We start from the raw sequence: 22,700 nt of genomic DNA, 5'->3' as shown, positions 1-22,700 counted from the left end.
CTCGCCGAGGGCTGCCCGGGCTCGGTACAAACCACAGCCATTAAAGGGGCTGCTCTGGAGGAAAAACCCGCTTCGCTTCTCTCTCTCGGGTCCTGGTTTGTGCGGTGATGGGGGGGGAGTCTGCCCCCAGAGCCTTCTCCCACGTCCCTGCTCTCGGGGGAAACAGCTCAGCCCAGCCCAGAGCTCAAGGAAAGACAGTTACAAAGCAGCAACAGGCAGCGCACGAACAGAAAAATGGAAAGAAAGGAAAGTACAGACACAGCATTTTAATGGGGCAACACCGACGGGGACAAATGGGGGGGGACAGGCCGCAGCCGCCGGGGCCGGACCCTCGCCTCTGCCTGGCTGCGCTTCGGGTCCCCTTCCCATCGCCAGGGCCGCAGCCGGCTGTACTTCAGACGGGCATCAGGAACCCAGCAGAAACGGCAACAAACCAGGTCTTGTCGGCTGTTTGCTTTTAATCATGACCAGGAGTAAAAAGAGGAGCGAAATGAATTATTCGGTGATGTAAACCCTGACCCAGCGGCCCACGCCCTGCTCCCGGCACTCCACACGCGCCTGGTGTTCGGCGGGTCCTGCCAAACCCGCGTGGTCGCAGCCGTGAGCCGTGTCCAGCAGCCTGGGCATCCGGAGCGGGGCTGGCTCACCCAGGCCGTCACCGACGGGGAAACCGAGGCACGAGGAGGTTAAGGCCAACACTTCCAAGCACGAGATGCTTCAAGCCTTATTTTCAGCCGTACCAAGAAGCTGCAGATCCTGGTGACGCTTCAGGAGGAGTTGGGGGCCCCCGGTGCTCCCCAGAGGGAGGCTAGAAGCATCCGCAGACGGGGGGGAATACTGGGGCCAAAATGATTTGCTCGGGGACACTCAGCGTGCCGAGAGCAGGGCAGGACAGACCCCACGCGGGACCCAGGACAAGAGCCAGCCCCGACCCTGCGGGAGGGGCCTCTGCCCGGGAAAACTCGCCATCACCACCAAACCAAGAGGGTCCTCGTCAGCTGGCATAGAGCTTTTGAACACGGGCAAAAAACTTTCTTCCTTTTTGCTCTTTTTTTTTTTTCTAACGTGCAAATATTTAACGAGGGGCGAGGGAGGACGAGGCGTTGGGCTCCATCCCTGAGCCTGCCAGCAGCAGCGGCAGCAGGAGGCTGCTGGCAGCAATGGCAGCACCGGCCTGGTGGACGCTGAATTTTGGTATTTCTGGGGTCTGAAGCTCTCCCAAGCCAACGCCGGTCCCTCGCCCCACCCGTGACGGGGGCCGCGCACCCCGCTGCCCTTGCAGGGCTGCCTCCTCGGTGAGGCGACGGCGAGCACTGATGGAGCTTGAAGCATGGCAGGTCCTCTGAAAACTGAAAGCCTTTCAGGGGAAAGTGTCAGAGCAAATGAGGTTTGCCTTTGCCTGGGAATTATGTCAAACATCGCGGGGTCCATCATTTATCAGCGGAGGCGATTACAGCAGTGTCACATTCATTGGGAACATCAATTGGCATCGGGAAGGGACCGGTCTGGCAGACGAGCGTTAGAGAAGTTGGAGGCACTGCAGAGATCTACCCAAGAGAGTTGTGTTTTGGCCACAAAGCATCAAGGAAAAGGAGTTTCCACGGGAGGGAGCGAGGTGACAACCTCCAGGAGCCCCCCACAATGAAGCATGGGCATCCTCGGGGGCAGGAACGGCGGAAGAGGCAGAAATATTGCACGTGGACATGAGGTCGGTCTCCTTGGGGACAGGGAAGGGCAGTTTTTTATGGGTATCAGAACGTGCCACCAGCACACGGCCCCGAAGCTGGGGAGCGGGGCTGCACAACGAAGGACCAGCACCGCTTGGCTGCAGAGTTTGTCCCTGCCACGCAGGGAGGATTCAGACCCACCATCTTATCTCCTGCATCGTGGGACACCTGAGACAACGTCCTCCACGTTCAGATGTCGCCTCCCACCGCCGTGGGGACAGCTGCAGATATCCCGGCAGACAGGAGGGCAGAAAGATGCTGCCACCACCATCCGGACCGGGGAGGGAGGGCTGAGCCCCCGGGGCGGGGGGAGAGCGGCATCGGGGCTGCTGGGCCAGGAGCAGGAGGGGCTTGCGCCCCGGCTGGCTTTAGGGGTCCCACAGGCATCTTGCACTTTGCTCCCCAGGAGATGCCAATCTCTCCTTCCCCAGGGCCGGGGCCAAGGCGGAGGGAAACGGAGCTGCGGCAGCATCCACGTAACGCTCGTCCTCCAGCGGAGATGCCAACCCCGTCCCACGGCATCCGTCCCGGTGGGGCCGAGCCCCGCGTGGGCTCATCCCGGAGTGGTGGTGGGCGACGGAGAGGCCACACAGGCATGGCTCGTGGCCGGGGGCCATCTCCAAGCCCCACGCTCGGATGTCTCCAGGCGCGTTTCCCCAGCCCTCTGCCTGCCCCGAGACGGGAGCACGAGGCAGAGCGGGCGCAAGCGGCTCCGCTTGGGGGTTGTGCTCTCGATCTACAGCAAAACCTCCCACGTCCTAAACGAGGAGCAAGGGGATGAGGAGACCCCCCCGAGCTGCACGTCTCCCAGCCCGGGACCCCCGAGGCAGGAGCTGCCTGGCACCCCAGCCGGGACGGGGGCACGGAGTGAGCCGTCTCCACGGGCATCCCCTCTGCTCCCCCAGCCCCGCCAGCACGCGGGCTAACTCCCAGCCTCCTCCCTGGGGCGCAAACAGACCTTCCCACCGTCTGAAAACCAGAAAATATTAAAGGAATATTTGCCTGCAAGCAAAATCCAACTCTCGGCTCCATTAATACATTTTCATGCAGTGAGAAAATGAAAAGAAAAAAGGAAATAAAGATGTTGTGGTGCCCAGCGGTTTCCTCGCCCTGCCCAACTGAGGGATGGAGCAGGCTCGGTCTGCTCAGAGCCTGGGCTGAGCTTGCAAAGGGAAGGGTGAGCACAAAAATGCAGGAAATTGGGAAACGGGAAAAGAAGCTACGGCATCCCCTCAAAACAGAAGCCAGCCCACGGAGCTCGGGATACGGGGAGTGGCAGGAGAGGGAAGGCGGATTTTTGGCTTCATTGTTATTGCAGGCTCCTGGTGCCCCGCAATAGTGTACGAGCGTGTAAACCTTACGTATCATCACCTAGGCGGTCGGACGCACACACGAGAGACTAAACACAGCAGCAACATTTACAACAAATAAATAAGGAGATCGATCGTCGAACAGGCATATAAAAAAAAGCCTCACTTTTTTCCACCAAAGGAAAAAAAAAGAAAAAAAAAAAGTAAAAACCAAGAAAACGCACAATACTGTCTCACCAAAAAAACATAAAATAATATAACAATATATAACCCTAGTGAGCTGGGCCGGGCTGCCAGCGGCATCGCAGGTGACGCCAGGACCGTGTCCCCAATCGCCGTCGGTGCCTCGGCTCCCCAGCCGCCCCGCGCAGGCAGCACCCCGGGGCGCGCAGCCCCCCGGTACCTTTAGGCTCCGTTTCCAGCCAGCCGGTTCCCAGGAGAGGACCACACCGGCGCCGGCACATCCGAAAATGTAGGAAAGGGGAGCAAAGAGGGCGAGGAGGCCGGGGGGGTGCTCTGCCTTTGACCCGTTCCCCCAGCCTTGAAGTCTCGGGCGTTCGCTGCCGTTCAGACTGGGGTCTGTCGCGGGTGGTTTTTTGGAAAAAGCAGAAGTTGGCAAATGGCAGCGGCTGGTTCAGAGCGCAGAGAGGGGGAGTGAGCTCGCGCTCCGAGGGCATCCTTCGCTCGCGGAACAGAAAGGAAGGCCGAGAGGGACAGGCAAGCTTCGCGCGGCGGTGGTCGGATGGCACGGAGAGCATCTTCCCCCAGGCATCTGCGGGAGAGGGTGGGGAGAGGGAACATCGGGTAAGAAGGATGGGCAGAAAGCCCGGCAGCCACCTCGCGCGACACCAGCACAGCCAGGAGGGCGAAGCTGGACACATAGTAAAGATGTTGAAAAGCTCAAAACTCCAGCGGGGTTAACCCCCTCCCTCCCCAGTCAGACACCGCCTGGGCCGCGATGACCAAAATCATCCCAAGAGACGTCTCCGCGCGGCCCCGCGGGGCGTGGCGAGGACCTCGGGGCGCTCAGCCCCGGGATGCTGCGAACCAAATCCCCGACACCGCCATGCCAAACCCCGCCAGCTCCGGGCTGTAATACAGTAAGATACAGTATAAATAAAACATTTAATCTCCCTGGAGCACCCCCATGGCCCCAGCACGCCAGCTGCCTCCCTGCCTCCTCCGCGGCCGTATCTGCGGGCGAGAGCGCGAGCTGTGCCGCAGGCACACGCGTGCCAGCTGGCGGCTGCACCGCGCCCCGGGGGGCTGCGGTCCCGGGGTGCTCTGTGGGATGGCGGGAGACTGGGAGAAACCCGTCGGTGTGGGGACAACACCCCCCCGAGCTGGATGTGGGGGGGATGCCCATGCTTTGATGCTTCGGCAGAGGAGAACCAGCCGCACGCCCCCGGGAAAGGTGGGAATGGCATCAGGCGGGTGGGAGACGGGGCCCCCCCCCCCAGCGCCGCACTCACCGCCGCTCGGCCCCGGGACTATACGAGCCCGTCGTAGAGGGAGAGCGCCTGCACAATGGAGGGGTCGGCCTTGGAGCCCTCCTGAAACTCCTGCAGCGTCAGCTTCCCGTCGGCGTTCTGCAAAACACGCCCGTCGCAGCGCCGCGTCGCCCCGGCGAGGGCGACGCCGAGCACCCCGGGAACGAGCACCCATGGCCCTGGCAGCACCCACGCCATCCCGCACAGCCCCCCACCGCCACGGCCTCGGTTTCCCCATCAAACCCCCCAGGCCTGCAGCCCCGGAGGGATGCCATGGAGGGTGCAATGCCACCTTGGGGGCCCCGAAATGGGCACGGGGACGCCGGAGGGATGCAGGGGTCTGCAGCGAGCCCGGCTGCAGCCGAGACCTTGTATTCACGGGGGAAGGAGGTACCTGCAGGAGCTGAGACGCAGCAAAGGGGGGCCAGAACCGCCTCCTAAATCCCTCGGCCCCAGGACAACCCCTCGAGCATCCTCACCTTGTCCATCATGGCGAAAATCCGATCCACCCTCTTCTCTGGCGTGTTCTCCTCCTCGGGAAGCTCCACCGTGTTTCCCTGCGGCGGCAGGACGGGACCCGGTCACACACCCGTCTGCACCCTGCCCGGACCGTGCCCCCGGGCGAGGACACGCGTTTCGCCCCTGCCCCTCCCCGCACCAGGACAGGGCGCAGAGGTCCGGCGTTCGTGCCAGAGCCGTCCTCAGCGGCCAGGCCCGGGCCCTGCCCCGGCCACGACGGCCACAACCCCCCACCAAAAAAGACCAGGGAGCGAATCGGGGGTGCTTCGGCACCCTCCCCGCAGCCCCCCCGCCCACAGAGCCGGGCCGCAGCCCGGCGGGGACCCCCAGGGGCTGCTCACCCCACGGGCCCCCCCGCCCACTTACCACCATCTGATAAATCGCGTCCACAATGTCCAGCATCTCGTTCCTCGTGATGTACCCGTCGTTGTCCAAGTCGTACAGCTTAAACGCCCCTGCAAGCCAGAGCAACGCCGAGGCATTTGGGACAGCGGCCCCCCCCGCCGCACACGCGCCCCATTGCCACCCCCGTGCCGTGCCGGGGGCTGCGGGGCTGAGCCCACCGCGCGGGGGGCACTTACACCTCAGCTTCTCGTCCAGCGTCCCCCGGGAGGTGACCGACAGCGCCTGGATGAACTCTGAAAACTCGATCCTCCCGTCCTGGTGGAGGGAAGCAGGGGGTGAGGGTGCTGCTGCCACCCCCGCCCCACAAAGCCCTCCCTGCCCACGCCTGCCCTCTGAGGGGGCCCGTGCGGGAAGGCGAGGGGCAGGGAGGAGCGACGCACGTTCATCTCCAGCAGCGTGAGCCGGCCGCTGGCGCCCAGCCCGCCGGCGAGCATCCCGGGGCGCGGGGGGCACGGCCCGGGTGGGCTTTTCTCCCTCTTCGCGTCCCTCCTCCCTCGCTTGCCGCTTCATCGCCCTTTCCCGGGTGACTCCCATCCGCTAAAATAAGCGCGGGGGCTCGCTCGCTACAGCTGCGCTGCTTTAATTTCACGCTCCAGGAAGCGCTGGAATATTTTGCTCCGCCGGCGCCGCGCAGCCGCGTTACTGAACCCATCCCACCATCACCGCCGGCCCAGCGCTGACCCCCCGGGACCATGCCCCCCGCTCGCAGGCTTACTTTGTTCTCGTCGAAGACATTGAAAACAAAGGTGGCGAATTTGGTTGGGTCGCCGAAGGGGAAGAACTGCTTATAGATCTTCTGAAAACCGGCGGCATCGAGCTGCCCGCTGGGGCAGTCCTTGATAAATCCCTTGTACCTGCGGAGGAAGGGCAGAGGATGGGCACCGAGCGGGTCTCCCCACCGAACGCAGCCCCTCAGGCCCTGGGGGGTCTCCCGAGGGGGTCTCCCCAGCGCTGCGGTGGGCTGGAGCCAGGAAGGTCCCCGGGTGCTCCCTGTGCCGCTGCCGTCGCCCGCCCGCAACCTCCCAGCCCGGCGGGATGCGGTGCCTGCGGGCACCGCGGCGAGGGTGGCGGCGGGGAGAGCCCGGAGAAGCAGCGAGCGGCACCGGTGGCACCGCGTGGTGCCCACCACACCGCTCCAACCCCGCTGCGAGCCCAGGAGCGGCAGCCGAGCCACAACCAGGCTCCTGCTGGACATTGTCCAGGGCCTGGGACGGGGCAGGGACCCGCTGCCCGGCCAGGAGCAGCCGGGAGAGTCTTTCAAACCCCCTTTAAAATAAAACGCCCTCCACACAGAGCCAGCTCCTGCCGGCACGGCCACGCTGCAGGCGGGGGTGCCGGGGCAGGCGATGCCTCGCCCGGCCCTGAAGCCATCGCGGGGCCGGAGGAGAGGGGTCCTGTCCCTGGCTCAGAAGTTCGGACGCACGCAGCTCCCAGGCAAGAAACCGCAAACGGAAAGCTGGAAACGTCACCCGAGGGCCAAAGCCTCCCTTCCCCTCCGCCGCTGCGGCTTGGCCACGCTACACCAGGCGCATCCGACCGGCTCTCCGGCACGGAGGCGGCCGGGAAAGCTCCCCCGAGCTGCTGCACCGCCACGCGAGGGACTCACGATCGACAGTAACCCCACAGGCGGTTTGCAACCCACCGCTCGGCACGCGCGTCCTGCTGCCCTGCCCTGGTAAAACCCAGCAGGACGGCAGCCTGAAGTGCCCGAAACACAGCGCCGGCACCACGGGTTGGGACATCCCCTTCGCACCCGGGGAAGCCAAGGCTCTGTCACGGCATTTTTTGCACGACCCCAAGTGAAAGCTGCTCAGGGGAGCCGGGGGGCACAGGGGGGTTACTGCGTCCTCGGGGTGGCACAGCCCGGGGCATCTCCCAAAACTCATCAGCGCTTAAACTCCCCCAAAAGCCCTTAGTCCCAGCTCCGGGACGGACCTGGATGCTGCAACGTGCCAGCCCGGAGGGCGCAGGGGAAGGGGCCGGCCGGCTCCGGGGGTGCGGGGACCGCGCGGGGACCACGCGGGGTGCGTGAGCGTTACGCAACGCGTCGCCCAGATCTGTCAGGCGCCCGCTGCGGCGGGCCGAGGGCTGGAGGAGGAGGGGAAGGGGGTGGCGAGGTGGGAAACCGAAGTGCCGGTGACATCTTTTTCACGCTGCTGCAGCTATGACTCATCAGGGCTGGGGGGAAGGATGAGGGAGAGAGATAAAGAAAGCAAACCTTGGCTGGTGGCATAGGAAGATGAAAGGGAAGTGGTGGCTTTTCCAGGGCGTCGTGTTCGGCAAGGCGGGGGGGACGGGGCGAGAGCGTGCTGGGACGGCACCGGCCTCCCACAGCCAGGGCCATGGCCACCAGCTGGACAGTCCCCACATCCCCGCTCCCCTCAGCCACCCATGTGGGGAGGAGAGAGGCGAGGGGGAGCGTGCGCCATCCCACACCGGCAGCCGAGAGCAGCCGGAGCCAAGCCCCGCCGTGCACGAGGTGCATGGGAAAACCCCTCTATTTTCTGGTCTCCCCCTCTACGAGGTAACACCCGCACCCCAAAAGAGGTGCACCCTCCTGCACCCCCTCGCTCTGCAGAGCCGGTGGGGTTGCTGAGCGCTGCCGGCTCCCACCCCCTCGCCCGCCAGCCCCGCGCCCCGGCAGCTCACCGCCACGCCGCCGCGCCGGACACTCACCACTGCTGCACCTCCTTCTCCGTAACTGCAAGAGAAAACAGGAGAAAAGAGAAAAAGAAAAAGGAATTTAGTGCTTTCCCAGCCACGCCTGGATGTTTTGCACTTCACATAAGCGCCTAAGCCCCAGGGCTCGCTCGCTCCGCACGCCGCCGTGTGTTACCCCCACGCCAGCGGCTGCCTTCGAGGCACAGCCCGGGAGGTCAATGGGGCCGGGGCTGCGGGCGCTGGGGTCCCTCCGGCTCCAAAACTGAGGAGCCCACCAAGATGTTTTGCCGGGCCAGTAGAGCACCATCACTGCAAGATGCTATGGACCATGTAGGGGCCGGGCTGGTTCATGTCTGGGGAGGATCTGGCCCTGCCCTCCCACCTCCCCAGAGCCAAAACATCCTTGGAAACATCTGCCGAAACATCTGTCCGGAGGTGGCTTGGGGAAGGCACCTGCCTGGCCCCGACCTCGAACACTGAACGTGAGCACGAGCACAGCCCCGGGGCCGGCATCCCCCCCGGCACCAGCTGCCTCTGAACCTCACCGAGAAACATCGTCAAGCCCATCCCCAGGATGGGGGGGCCCAGGAAGCTTTACCGGGCTCCAGAGAAACCCCAAAAACATGACAAGCTAGAAAAAGGCGAGCGTTGGCAAGGCCAGGCGTCCCCAGCCCGGGGACAGCTGCTGAGATCGCAAACGTCCCCAGCAGAGGAAAGGCTCTGCCGGGCTGCGGGCTGCCGGGGAGCCCGATGGGGCAGGGGGCCGGTGCCCGTGCCCACGCGGCCCGCTGCGGGAGCGGTGCCCGGCCGGCACGCCGGCGGGGAGCCCGGTGCCAGCAGGCGGGCGCGGGGGGAACGGCGTCGTCAGTCATTTCCCTTGCATCGTGCATCTAAATAATAATAAAAAAGCAACAGGTCTGAAGCGCGCTGGGATAATGAGGCGGAGTGGAGATGTGTCAATGTGCAAACGGCTGATAAAAATAGAGACCCAAGACACATCAACAGATGCCAATTACCTTGGATGGCGAATAAAAGAAAGCAATTTTCCATCAGAAAGATTTATAGGGTGCCTGGCAGAAGGTGCACACCGCAGAAGGTGAGGGCTGGCAGGCGGCTGCAGTGGGGCAGCCGGGAGGGCACCCGCATGGTGGGGATGCTCCTGCGTCCCCACAGGCAGGAATCGCTCTGCCCGAGGCTGTCCCCGTGCATACGGGGGGTCCCTCCATCCCAGCTCGGGGACCACTGGAGGGACAGAGCCTGCAAATCCCCCCAAGGAAGGGCTCGGCATGGGGCAGCCTCTCCCCCCGCCTGCCCCGAGAGCTGGCAAAGGGCTGCAGTGGCCACGCCGAGAGCGCAGGGACCAGCTGTGCCGCGAGGGCAGCAGCACCCACCGCAGTGCTGCGGGTGTCCATAGACGGCAGCACCCTGGGAGAGAGCGGGCAGGCGCGGGGGGATGCTCGGCACCTGGGCTGAAGGACACCGAGGGCTTCGGCCGTGCCGCAGGAGGGATCTGGAGGGTTGTTTTGGCAGGGCTGGCTGGCAGGAGGAGAGCAGACAGGGGAAAGGACAGAGGTCTTCTGGCAGGAGGAAGCCGGGAAGGACACACTGCATCCAGCAGCTGAGCTGGGCAGGTGAAAACAAGTCATGCCAGTCCCAAAGGACACCCCATGCCCAAGAAAAGGGTTGCACAGAAGCATCCTTCCAAAAGGGAGATGCTGAGCAATGTCTCTGATGCCAAGAGGTTTCCCTGCACATATTCCCCACAAGCCAGGACCCCCAGCCCGAGGATGCCCGAGGGATGCCCCAGGTACCAGCTCTGCAGCCCCGATCACCCGCAGGCACTGATGAAGGCACTGACGGGAGGAGGAGGAGGGTGAGTAGCAGGGCTTCGCGCAGCCCTTGGGGCAGACGAAAGGGCCAACGGGAGCAGCAGGGGCTGCGGTCGGGGCTCGGCGCAGCCCCTCCGGGAGAATTCGCCTCCTGCTCTCCGATTCGGCTGTGTTTCCCCCAACGTGCTATTTCGGGCCCGGGAGCTGCCTTTCAACTCCAGCAGGAAACAATTAAGAATTTTGTGCTTTTTTTAGTACAGGAGAAACGCTGGTAACGACACGCTCGGGCTGGGGCGGGAGGGGAGGAACGCAGCCGGCTCCCCTCGTGCCCGCAGGAGGGACGCGTGATGCTCCCGGGGGAGGCTTTTCCGACAGAGAGGGACCATACAGGTGCCAGCCCAAAAATCAGCACGGGGCTCCCAAGGTGGGATTTGTTCATGTGCCTCCCTGGAAGGGGCCACGCCAAGCCCCATCCCTCCTCCAGCGCGCTGGCACCGGTGCCCTTCCTCCTGCCCCGGGGTTTGACCTGGGGTGGGAACACGGCCCCATCTCCCAGCCCTTGGAAAACCACCCGCCTCTGGGAGCGTCCCTCCGCTGCCACCAGACCTTCCCTCCGCCCGGGGCAGGGTGTTCCCAGGGCAGGGAGACACCTCGGCCCTGCGCCCGCATCGCTGCGGCCGGGCACGCCGGCGCTGAGCGGGTACCTGCCCCCCGTATCTGCAGTTACGGGTCCGAGCCAGAGGACGACTCGCGGCTGCCACTTCTCTGACCTCGCTGGGTGTCGACACGCCGAGCGGCACCGATTAGGGATGCTAACGCCGTCCCTGCGGCAGGGACCCGCGGCCACGGACGCCTTGGGGACGTGCCACTCTCCTGGCCGGGTGAGCCACCCATCCTGGGGCAGGGGACAGGGCACACACACAGGGCCAGGGCCATCCCTCCGCTCTCCGCGACCCGTCCCCTGCAGCTCCCCGGCGTGCGGAGCCCAGCCGAGCTCACGGGAAGTACCAAGTACCTGCGCAGCGGCGGCTGCTGCATTTCCACCCCCCCGGGCATCGATTTTGGTGCGACGCCGAGCTGATGCAGATCAATTTGCAGCGATACAAACCTCAACCAGGTTAGACCCCAAGCGCTCAAAGACAAGGGGACTACCCACAGCGACCCCGTTGCAGTGTCCCACCGGAGCCGCGCCGGCTCCCTCGCCGCGCCGCTGCTGAGCCGGGGCTGCGGCTGGGCTCAGCCAGCGTGCCGTGCGCCGCAGGGACCGCCGCGGGACGGCCATAAACAGCGCACGTAGCAGTTTGTTAGTGGCTGCAGCGTGCCCCGGCATCCTTGGGGACGAAAGGCGCTAAATAAAGGCAGGGTATTAGCATCCGCTCTGAACCGCAACGCTGGAAGAGGCATCGGCGAGCTGGGAGCCCCGGCTACGCGCCGCAGACGCCCTCCCACAACGCCACACGGCAGCTCGTGCCAGCAGCATCTTTGTTTCCGCTGCTCTTAGCCAAGCGCAGGGAAACGCCGAGCGCGGCGCTCACACCGCGGGCAGGAGCAGGCAGCAGAGGCAGGCAGCACCGGCTGTCACCCCGGAGCAGCACAGGGGCTGCCCCACGTGGCCAAGCTGCAGCGGCCACAGAATCCCAGAATCCCAGATGGTCGGCGCATCCCCCTCCCATCTCAGCTGGGAGAAGGGTTTCGGCCACACGGCTCGTGCGGCACAGAGGGGCAGAGACTGCCCGACCCAGCGCAGCGCCCAGCCCCCTCCTCGCCGCTACCAGTACCCAAAAACCCCCAACCCTCTGCGCCCACCCTTCCATCAACCCCCAGCGGCACAGGCGAGGACTGACAGCTCCGTCACCACCCGCCCCTCGCGTGCCCCCTCTCTTCCCACCACCCAGCTGCCACTGCAGCAAGAAACAGCTCCGGTTAATCAGCGCCCAAGCCCGTTAATTTGCGTTTAGCAGGCGGCGAGGAGAGGAGGGACGCGGGACCGCGAACCCCCGTCCGTCGCCCTGCCCGCGGGGAGCTCGCCGCGCGCTGGACCGCAGTGGGGATGCGGTAAGGAGCGCAGGAGAGGCGGCCGGATCCAGAACTGTTTGGGGACCCGCGGCCACGGTGGGACGCGCGAGATGACGTGACGCTCCAGCCCCACTGGGCTTTTTTTGTGCTGCCGTCCCACCCCGCAGCCGTCCCTCGCCCTGTCTGCGCGAGGGCAGGGGTTTAGCCACAGCCGCAGGGCCCGATCCTGAGCGGGAGCGTGCACGCTCAGCCTGGCCCCCGTGTGCCACGGCACGGGGCTGTCCTCACGTTGGCTCCAGCTCCCAAAAGCTCGGCAAGCGCCGTCCCCGCCCAGCAGCCAGCGGGGAGTCTCCGCCGAGCCCCGGCACGTGCCCCCTCGCTCCAGCCGCCACGACGGCGCTTGAACCCGGGGGGCCGCGGGCAAACCCGAGTTAATAATTTCCAGGCACAGAGCGGTTTCCCAGCCGCTGCAGGGCTCTCCTGCTCTGCCAGGTCATCCGCCCCGCCGCCAACCCACGGGGCGACTGCTCCGGCACCACCACCGCGGCGTGACCGTGTCGGTCCCGCGGCATTTATTTCGCCAGAGACTCACCGCAGCGGCTCCTTCCTGGGGTCCCCACAGCTCCCCGTGCGTCCCGGTCTGGGGGAGCCGGCACATCGCCCCTCGCTGGGGGTCCCCTCTGGGTTGGGGCTGCCTAAACCTGCTGCGGATGCTGAGCGCAGCGCCCAGACGAGGACAAAGTGGGCACCCACGCGTGCGCCAAGTGGGCACTCCTGCGTGAGCAAAGTGGGTGCTCAGGCGTGAATTAATGGGGCATGCATGCGTGCACTAACTGGGCACCCATGCCTGAGCTAGGTGGGCACCCATGCAAAAATAAATCGGGTGATCATGCATGGACTAAGTGGGCACTCATGCATGAATTATTTGGGTGCCTCTAGGTGAACTAATTGTGTGCTCATGCAAGATTTTATCGGGTGCTCATGCATGAACCTGCTGGGTGCTCATGCATAAATTTTTTGGGCACTCATGAATTTATCGGGCGTTCATGCATGGACCAACTGAGCACCCACCTGTAAATTCACCGGGCACTCCTGCATGAACCAACTGGGCACTCGTGTGTAAATTAGTGTAATTAGTAAATAACACACTTGTGCATGTACTAATTGGGCACTTAGGTGTGAATGGATCAGGTGCTCGTGCATAAATTAATTGGACACTCAGGCACAAACTGGTTGGGGGCACATGTACCAATTAATTGGGCACCCATGCATCAACAAACAGGGTGCTCATGCACGGACAACCCAGTACAAATTAACTGGGCACCCACGCATCAATCAACTGGGTGCTCATACGTAAATTAATTGTGTGCTCATTGTGTATGTGTATTAATTGGGTGCTCATGCGTGAATTTATTGGGTGCTGATGCAGAAATGACTGGGGTGCTGATGCATGAGCTAATCGGTCCCTCGTGCGTAAAATACCACACGGTGCTGCGGGGTGAACACCGCGCACCCTGCAATTTATGCCCAACACACTCCACCCCTCACCTCTGCCAAACACATATTTAAGAACTGTCTGAACATAAATCTGTTACAAACTCCACTTTCAACATCATCACAACGTTAATATTCACCGATCACGCGCTCCCCCTCCCTCCCCGCCGAGCGGGCGACGGGGCTCAGCAGCGTGCGCGCGCGCTCGCTCGGATTTCGCTCCTTGCCCCGGGACCCAGATTTGGGGGTCAGCAGCACAGCCCGAACAAACACCCACCGCAGGATTAGCCCGAGGTCCCCAGAGAGCGACCGCGGGGCTCGGCACAGCGGTCCGAGCGGACGCTCGGTGCAGCCTCCACACCGCGCTCCCGCGCGGGTAACTGCCTCGTAACCGCAGCCGTTATTACCAGTTTTAGGCATCACCCCTACAAAACGCCAGGCCAGGGGCACGGCCGCAGCCCCAGCTGCCGGAGGTACCGATGAGTACGGTAGCTGCGGGGCTTCATCCGGCCCCCGAATGGGTGCCGGGCAGCAGAACGGGCACCCCCCCGCGGGGTGAGGGAGGGTGCCCCGCGGGCAGGACCCGCCGCGTGCCGGGGCCGTCCGGGGCGATCTCCGGCGGCCCGGGCCGCTGGGTGGCTTTGTGCGGGCCAGGGTGGGGGGACATACCCGCTGGCCCCCGGGGCGGCCGGGGCGTGGGAACACGACTCCCCAACAACGCTCTCCCCCGGCTCCGGCACCAAACCCCGGCACGGAACCCAGTGCCTGCGGGAGCTGTGCCGCCGCGGCGGGAAGGGGTGAAAACACCCCCCAGGCTGCCGCGGGCTCGGTCGTCCCCCGGGACCGTCCGTCACCCTGTCTTGGGGCTCCTCAGAGCTCACCCGGGCCCCCATTCGATGAAGATACGTCGCACGTCGGCACTTTGGAAATTTGGGTTGTTTGGCTCCGACGACTCGGTCTCGTTAAAATTCGGGTTTAACTACGTAACCAACGTCCTGGTTAAACGTTACGGAGCGCACCGTCCTCCTGCCCCGTCCCGGCTCAGCCGCAGCTCCAGGGCTACCAGACTGGCCTGGGGCTGGGATCTGCTCCTGCTCCCGGGCCGGCGCAGGGCCAGATTTGGGGAAGCAGCGTTAAAACACGACCCCAGCAAAACCCGGCTGCAGCACCAGGGTCACCCCCCACGGAAACGGCGGTGGCAGGAGCCCGCCTGATGACATCGGCTTCTGCAGCAGCTTTCCCAAACCACCGTGCCCACCCCTCCACCCCACGCACCCCGACGGTGCCCAGTTCCCGCTCCCACCCGCGCGCCGGGGGTGTCCCCGTGCCGGCGTCGTCCCCGCGCGGGTGCCCATCCCTGCAACATCCCATTGCAAAGGGACGTCGGAGCAGCCTCACCACACAGGCACCACCACGGCCGGAGCTGCCTACCTGTCGGAGCAGGACATCCCCATCCCCGCTCGCCCATCTCCCCACGTACTTGCCCAATCTGGTTTCTCTCCCCATCAGACACAGACATCGCCAGCATCACGGCGGGTCCAGGAGCCTCCGAGACGTTCAGAGCACAAGCCCGACAGCGTTATTGGTGTCATTTGTTACTGCTGAGATACGAAGCAATATGCGGAGAGAACCGCATGTGCGTTTGGCACTCTTCTCGCCGGCGGTTGCCATGAGTGGTCTGTCTTGCTCCCAGACTGGATAAACAGGTCCATGAGCAGCTCTGTTCTCATCTCCCCCGGGGCTGGTACCAACAGGAAAGCCAATATGCTGTTAAAATCCTTTTTAGACTTTATTAAATATTTAAGAGCCCGGCATTAGGCTTTGGAAATTGGGTTCGGCGAAAAAGCAGCAGTCGCTCTTTGCGGCAAAGGCAGCCGAGGAAGGGCAAAGGACAGTACCTTCGTTTGGAAACTAATGAATCAGACTGAAACACACCCGCAGCAGGAGCCGGTGGCTGCGGCAGGTCTATCCTGGGCCGGATTTAATCCCAGCTTCCCCGGAGGCCGAGGCAGCGATGCCCCACGGCGGGGCAGAGCATCCCCGGTGCCGCCGCGAGCAGGGATGGAGCAGCCCCCCTGCGCTGGCCGTGCGGGGGGCAGCTGTGTCCTGCCCCCGGCTCAGCCCTCCCCTCGGCGACGGGGATTCCGGCATGGCCTGGCTCCGACGTGCGGTCCCCGACCCATGGAGCGGTTCCTGCCCCGAGCAGAGGAGAAAACTCCCCTCCGGACGCAGCGCGGGCAGGGGAAGGGAAGTCTCTGTGACTCGGCCATCGGACCCCGGAGCCAAGGGAAGGTCTGGAGGACGCGGCAGGGCAAAGCCTCGCTGGCAGCGGGGCCGCCTCTGCCCCCTCCCCACCTCGCCCACGGGGATGGGGCTGTGCCAAGGGCTGCCGAAGCGGAGGGTGCTGGAGGCACCGAACACCCGCTCCTCCACGGGGGTAGCATGGACACCTAAGGGCATCTCCATGGGGTCCGGCCATCCGTCAGGGCAGGCTGGAGGACGACACGTGGACAAAGCACAGGCAGCCCTCCTTCCACGGAGAAACCAAAAACGGGCCTTGAAGGGAGAACAACGAGCAGGAGGTGTGGGGAGCGAGCGAGCCCCGTGCCGGCACCGCCAGGCTGGGGAACCTGCAGCAGCGGCCACCAAGGAACCACAGCAGTGGTCACCATGCCCTGGGCTGAGCACCCCCCAGCCAGCCCTGCCCTCGGCGGGCAGGGGTGCAGGGCACGGGCCCTGGCTCCCTTTCGCATCCAGCTCCCTAGAAGACCCAGGAGGCTGAGAAGGGGAGGGACGAACAAGGCGACCCCGCAAATGTCACCCCGATAACGGAGCGAGCGCGTCCGTGGGCTCCTCGCTGAAGCAGCCGCTTCCTTTGATGCCTTCAGAGCTTCTTGTTTCACAACCTTAATTATAGCGGCAGCAGCAAAGGTCAGGAGAGTGGTTAAGCAGATCCATTAACATGTCAAGGGATAAACGAAATGTGATTCTTCTGATGCCTGAGCAGCAGCAGGCAACGGCGCGAGCGCAGCCGGCAGGGACGGCTGCTCCGCTCTGCCGCAGAGGGAGCCCGAGGGGCCCTTGGTCACGTCTTCCCCTTCCCACCTCGGCATTGCAAGCACCTCCCAGGGACCACAGGGACACCCCAAAACTCGCTTCTGATACCCCAAAACTCGCTTCCCTTGCATTTACCTGCAGAGCACCAGGTCCGTGCGCACGTGGGATACCCAGGCGTGAGATTCGCTGGGAGCAGGTCGGGGTGTCCCTGGGGAAGGGCTGGAGATGCCCTCCAGACCACCACAGCCCTCCGGAGGCAGCCCATCGGGTCGCCATCGAGCTCGCAGTGAACCTGCGCGGCAGCTGTCACCTTCACAGCTCTGGGTTTCGGGAGGCAGCAGTAAAAACAGGCCCCAAAGAAAAGCCAGCCCCGGGCATCCCTCCAGCGCGTCCTGCCCATCACCCTCCTCGGGGCTGCCTGGCTGGCGCGGGACAGCGGACCCGCTCTGCCCCCTCTCCCCGGTGCACCTCCAGGGTGCAGGGGCAGGCACTCTCCTCCCGCCCCCCAAACCTCCCTTTCGGGCTCCTGCGAATGCCGTAGCGCGCTGCGAGCGCCCAGAGCCGGCGGGCACGCTCGCCGGGTCCAGCAGCCAGGAGCAGCCCGGCCTCAGCTTTACACACCGGGCGTGCGCCCACCTCGGCAGCCCGGTGCCCCTCGCCCAGGAGCGGGTCCCACGGGGCTCCCACGGGGGGTGGGCTCCTGCCCACCGGCTCTCTGCCCACGACTGTGCGGAGCCGAGGGGCACAGGGCTGGTCGCTGCGGAGGTGAGCGCAGGCAGCTGCCAGACACAGGCAGGGAGCCGTGTTTCAGCCCGGCTTCAGGGCTCCACGCTTTAGGTATTTCGCCCCTCATTTGCCAGCGAGGGATGACGGGTGCGTAACCCCCCAGCCAGCTCGCCCCGCTTTCTGCCGGATGAGCAACAGGAGGGATTTCGACACAAACCAACCTGGTAGAGAATCCCAGCGCCCGGGGCCAGGCACTGCGCAGGCTCAAAAAGCGGCAGCGGGAAGCCGCCGAGGTCCCTCCTCTGCTCCTGCCTGCCACGCCGGCCGGCACCCTTCCCCGGCACCGGGGCGGCTCGATGGAGCAAAGCCCCAAGTTCCCGGGAGGAACCAACCCATTTTCCTGGCTGAAAACTGCTGCAATTGGAGAATTTTCCTTCCTTTCCCACAGAATTCAGCCCGCCGCTACGTACCCCCGTAACTACAAATCAATACGTTTGTAGTTTGCTCTTAAACTAATGCCCATTAATTCAATGCATTACTGTCGAGCAACAGAGCCAATTTTGCGGCTTATTGTAAAAGAGCAGAAAATGATGATGCCAGAGTGAGTTTAAAATCCACAAAACAGATCACAGCGGGTGGGACACGGTTCTTGAGAAAAGAGCATCTTCCTCTCCCCACGCCCACTCCGCAGCCCAGACCTCCCAGCGCCACCGGCATCATTTTGGCACCCTCACCGCGGCTCCCGCGCCTGCACCGGAGCCTCGCCGCGGCCTCCGGAGCACCGGGACCGTCGTCCTGACCCTGCGCCCGGTCCCGGCAGTGATGCTGCTGCACCTACACGGCTCCGAGTGTGCCGGATCGCACGGTTATTGCAGCTGGCATTAAAAAAAAATACGGCATTAATTGTTCTGGACACTGGCAATAGCTATGAAACGTGAACCCTGAAATCCAAACCCCCCTGCAAAATGACTTAAAAAAAAAAAAAAAAAGCTAAATTGTGCTCTTCTGAAACAACTTCAAATTTTTAAGTCTGCTTCATGATTTTAAGGGTTGCCGATGTTGCGGCTGGGCTGGCCTGGGAGCTCTCCTGCAAAGTGGGAACTCAGCACTGCATTTCTCTCCCAATTTCTCTCCCAGGAGTCCACGTCAAGCCTTTTCCACCCACGACAGATATTCTGCACCACGTGCACTTTACACAACTTTATGCAGGCTGCGGGGAGCAGCGATACCCCAGGACCTGCATCAACCTCCAGCTCAGCAGAACCCTTTGACCGCAGCCCCGCAAGGCTCTTAAGCACAATCCCAAATCCCACCGCGGCCCTGAGCCACGAGCCCCTGGCCCAAGATAAGCCCAGGCTGAAATCCCCGCCGAAGAAGGGCTGGCAGACGTGATCCAGGGAGGACGGTGGTTCCTTTGAGTCTCGGGCGTTATCACCTCCTGGGACAAAACACACAGTGGCCAAAACTGCACCTCCGAGCTACCTCAACAAGGCATCAGGAAGATTAATAAATTAATTATTATAACGCACTTTAAGAGCTTTTGGATGAAAGGCTCTATGGAAGTACAAAGAATTACATAATTTATTATTCATTATTATTATCGCTCAGCGTTGGCTTCTCCCACATGCTCCTATACGGCACCAGCCTGGCCTCTGAGGAAGGTTAAATCCTCGCGCCGCAGCCAGGCTCTCCCCGCCAGCGCCGCTCCAGCGCCTGGCAGACGGGTGAGCTTGGCACCGCCAGACATTCCTGGGCACTCAGGTGCCCGGAGATGCTGAAAGGCACACGGTGATGGGTCCAAATCAACAGGACTTGGGCAGCCAGCACTTCGAAGAAGCCCTCGGACGTCCTTCTGCGCCTTTAGGTGTCCAAGTGCCATTAAAGTCTGGCCCCTGGCACCGTAAGTCAGGAGCGAAGTGGGGAGGGGAGCCAAGAGACGAGGTTTCCAGGCTCCTGACCTTCCGTGTCCGGCTCCTGGCAGGACCAGGGATAACCTGCTCTGAATAGCTGCAGTGAAGTAATTCTCACAGCTCGTGGAGGCCGCTGACGGCCACCCTGCAGCATCCCCAACACGACCACCATGCCTGCGACTGCCCGGGCACACCAGCGGTCCCATGCTCCTCTCCCGGCCGCTCCCACAGCCTGCTTACCCCAGGATTGCTGCATGCCAAGGCACAGCTCGAGAAATGCCAAAAACAGGAGCTGGAGAGAGCAGAGGGGACAGGGGACAGCGGCTGGGGGACGGAAGAAGCCAGCAGAGGACATGGCACGGGCTGCGGGTCCTCTCATCCCACAGATGTGATAAACCTGCAGAAAACCCGCATGGGGCTGGGGGAAGGGGTGAAGTCTCCCGTCCCACCGATCGTGCGGAACCAAGAAGGGGCTTTTCGTAATTTGCTTTATTTGAAAATCTCACAAGCAGAAAATGATGCAACGGAAGGAAATCCCATCATGGGAGAAACCCTTCACGTACCGCAGCCACAGCTCCCACTGCCACAGGACCCTCCCCCGGACACAAGCGGGTCCCCTCATTCCCACAGACATCTGCCCAGATGTGCCGTACCAGCAGCAGAAACGGCAGCGCACACGAGGCGGGGCCAGCGCCCGCTCGGTAACGTGGCAGCCAGCACGCGGGAAGGGCACCACGCACCGGGGCTGCTCTTCGAAGGTCGGTCGTCGCCGGTCTGCCAGAAAGATGCCGAAATACCACAGTGCTGTGGAGTAAAACCTCCCCAAGCAGCCCCCCAGAAATTGTCGCCTATGCCACGGATTTGTGGGTACCACTACTCCCCGCTCGAGCTGGTCCACTAGCCACGGCACGGGGGTCGGGATCAGTCCCTCCCACCGTGCCCAGTGCAACCCTGCACTCCTACCTGCATCTCCTCTGCCCGGATCCCCCGAAACGCAGAAGGAAATTAATATCTTTCCAATCTCCCAGGGTCTGAAGATAAATCAGAGGCTCTCAGACGTGCCTGGGAGGGCCCTGTGAACTGCTTCACCAGACAAGGGAAGGCGTGCTCGCCTTGACAGCTGCAGAAAAGGGGCAGAAACACTCAGCAAAAGTAATTAATCCTGGGGATGAGAGGTGGAATGAGCAGAGATCAACAAACAGAGCCTGGTAATAGCGACAGCTCTCCCTGACAGGCATTGCACCGCCAGCCGCGCGCGGCCGGGGCGCGTCGGGATGCCGCACCGGGCTCCGGCCACGCGAAGGGCCACATGCTGCCCCATGGCACGGCTGCCCGGGTGCTGTTGCCTCACCTGCGCCGGCACACGGGTCCGGTGCACCTCAAAATAGAGGCGGTGAGAGGCCTGGAGCAGGCGGGCGAAACCCCAGGCAGGCCGGGAACTCATCGAGGGCGCGATCAGAGGACCAGAGTCTTTAGACGAGGTGTGGTGGAAAGGGGGGGGTACCCGAGAGAGAGGAGCAGAAAGTTGGGAATAAAGCCATTCAAAAGCCGATGATCCTCTGCTAGCCTCATCCAGCAGAGGGGACATCCCCGTGCCCACGGATGACGGTTTCACCAGCGCTGTGTTTGTTTGGCATCGGCTGCTGGGAGGACATGGGACATCCCTGCCCGTGCGCCCCACCGTTGGCCCCGCCGGGGTCGGCACCTTCCCCGCGCAGCGAGGACCCACCCGGGGGTGCAGGGAGCCCAGCACGCAGCAGATCACCAGCAGACGAGGCAGCGCCAGGGCCGGCTCTTCCCAGATCCCTCTCCGTCAGAGATCGGATCGTCGCGGTGGCTGCAAACCGAGCAGGCGATCGCAGCACGGCAATAACCGCACCCGGCCCAGCGTGGCTGCACCCGCCATGGGTTGCAGCTGCAGCGAGGACACCAAAACGCAGGGCTGAGCTCCAGCTCCAGCCAGGGTCTGTGCCCAGCCAGCACTGCCACGTTCTCACCACTGCTTCTCCCCGAGCCACTTCGAGGAAGCCCAGCCGGGGAACCCCAGCCTCTCCTACCATCACTCAGGGTTTGGCTATGCGGACATGCCCCCCGCAACCTGCCCTCCTGCCCGTTCCCGGCTGTGCCACGACGAGGGAGCAAGCCCGCGTGTAGCGTTGTGCAATGCACCAGTATTGCCTCTTCTCCATATGGGAGAACTTGCTGCATCCTAATCTATTGCCTTTTTGGGTAAGCGCTGCCGTGGGACTGCAGCAATGACAGCGGGGAGAGCTTGCAGGTCTGCTACACGTTAGGGGAATATCTCCGACCTGCAAGCGGACAGGCAAACTTCAACCACCAAAGCCTTTGTTTCCTTTGCGCATCCTTCAGGAAAAAAAAAATGCTTTTACTAAAACTGGATGGCTCAGGCACTAGCCACGTTAATAAGATTACAGTGGAGGTTCAGACGGGAAAGCCACTCGCTTAGAAAATCAGGTTATTAAACTGATACTGAAATACTCATAGAAAAATAGCAAACTCGCGGGTGTCGGGCTCTTCTCTCCACTTCAGAGCGTAATAACAAAGGAAACCCCTCCAACTATGCACCCAAACTTTGAAAGCCACCCAGACGGTTTGACTCCCCGTTTAAGGAGAAGGTGCCTGGCTGCAGGGAGGCGGTGAGGGGAGCGCAGCCCCGGGAGAAGGGATGCTCCGGGCAGGGGCTGGAGGGGGGGATCAGCGGAGGAAGGCGCATCGCTCCGGGTGGGCGCAGCGGGCGGGCAGGATGCGGCCCTTGTCCCACAGTTACTGGAGGCTTAGAAATAGGCCAGGGTGAATTGTTTTTGTAAGAAAACGGAGCGTTTCTCCGGCTCCCTGCCCCTCACCTTGTCTCTCCTGCCTTGGGGAGGTTTCGGGGGGTTTGTTTTGGTTTTTTTTGATCCTCCCAGGCTAATCCCTGGATTCTTGCAACAAAGCCCGGCGGAGCCTGCGCCCTCCCATGCCGGGAGAAATCACAGCTCGCCGCTGCAAGGCAGGGACGAGCCGGGGAGGAGGAGGAGGAGGAGGCCGGGGCCGGCATCGTGTCTCAGGGGCGGCCGCGGACCCCAACACCACCCCCCCCCCGAGCCCCCCCCGCCTCCCGCGGTCCCCGGGGCCGCCCCGGCAGGCAGGCCCCCGCACTCACAGTACGTTTTCCTGGTCAGCTCCTCCACAACTTCGGGTTTCAACTTGCTGTTGGATTTCCCCATGGCGGCCGGCAGCGCCGGCAGCGCCCGCTCGCCCGCCGCCTCCCGGCCTCACCGCGGGGGCATGGGGGGGCCGCGGGGCCTCGCTGGCGGCTCCGGCCCGCGCTACATCCCGCGGCGGGGACGGGGCTTTGTTAGCGGGGCTCGGCCCGCCAAGCCGAGCGGCGAGGCGCTGCGGGGCCGCCCTGCGTGTGCGTGTCCGTGTGCGTGTCCCTGGTTACACGCACCCTCCCCGCGGAGCTGCGGAGGCGCGGACGGGCGGCGCGCCCCGCCCCGCGCTGCAGGGTGGAGGGGAGGGGTGTTCCGGCACGGCTCCGCCACCCCAAATCCCG

The 22,700-nt window shown here is 63.5% G+C and overlaps 1 protein-coding gene across 1 annotated transcript; it reads right to left on the bottom strand.

Annotated features, from left to right (window-relative positions):
* Positions 1-4,428: 4,428 nt before the first annotated feature.
* On the bottom strand, positions 4,429-22,371 carry NCS1 (neuronal calcium sensor 1; the record flags this gene model as incomplete). Its single annotated transcript, XM_082008861.1, has 7 exons — positions 4,429-4,626; positions 5,007-5,084; positions 5,413-5,501; positions 5,628-5,706; positions 6,167-6,305; positions 8,128-8,152; positions 22,308-22,371. 7 exons carry the CDS (start codon positions 22,369-22,371, stop codon positions 4,528-4,530), a joined length of 573 nt encoding a protein of 190 aa, XP_081864987.1. The 3' UTR covers positions 4,429-4,527.
* Between the last annotated feature and the right edge of the window lie 329 nt (positions 22,372-22,700).

Source organism: Phaethon aethereus, assembly GCF_964289735.1.
Source record: "Phaethon aethereus genome assembly, chromosome: 20".
NCBI classification, from domain to species: domain Eukaryota; kingdom Metazoa; phylum Chordata; class Aves; order Phaethontiformes; family Phaethontidae; genus Phaethon; species Phaethon aethereus.
The sequence above is the reverse complement of the archived record's forward strand: the minus strand, read 5'-3'. Positions and strand labels throughout refer to the sequence as shown.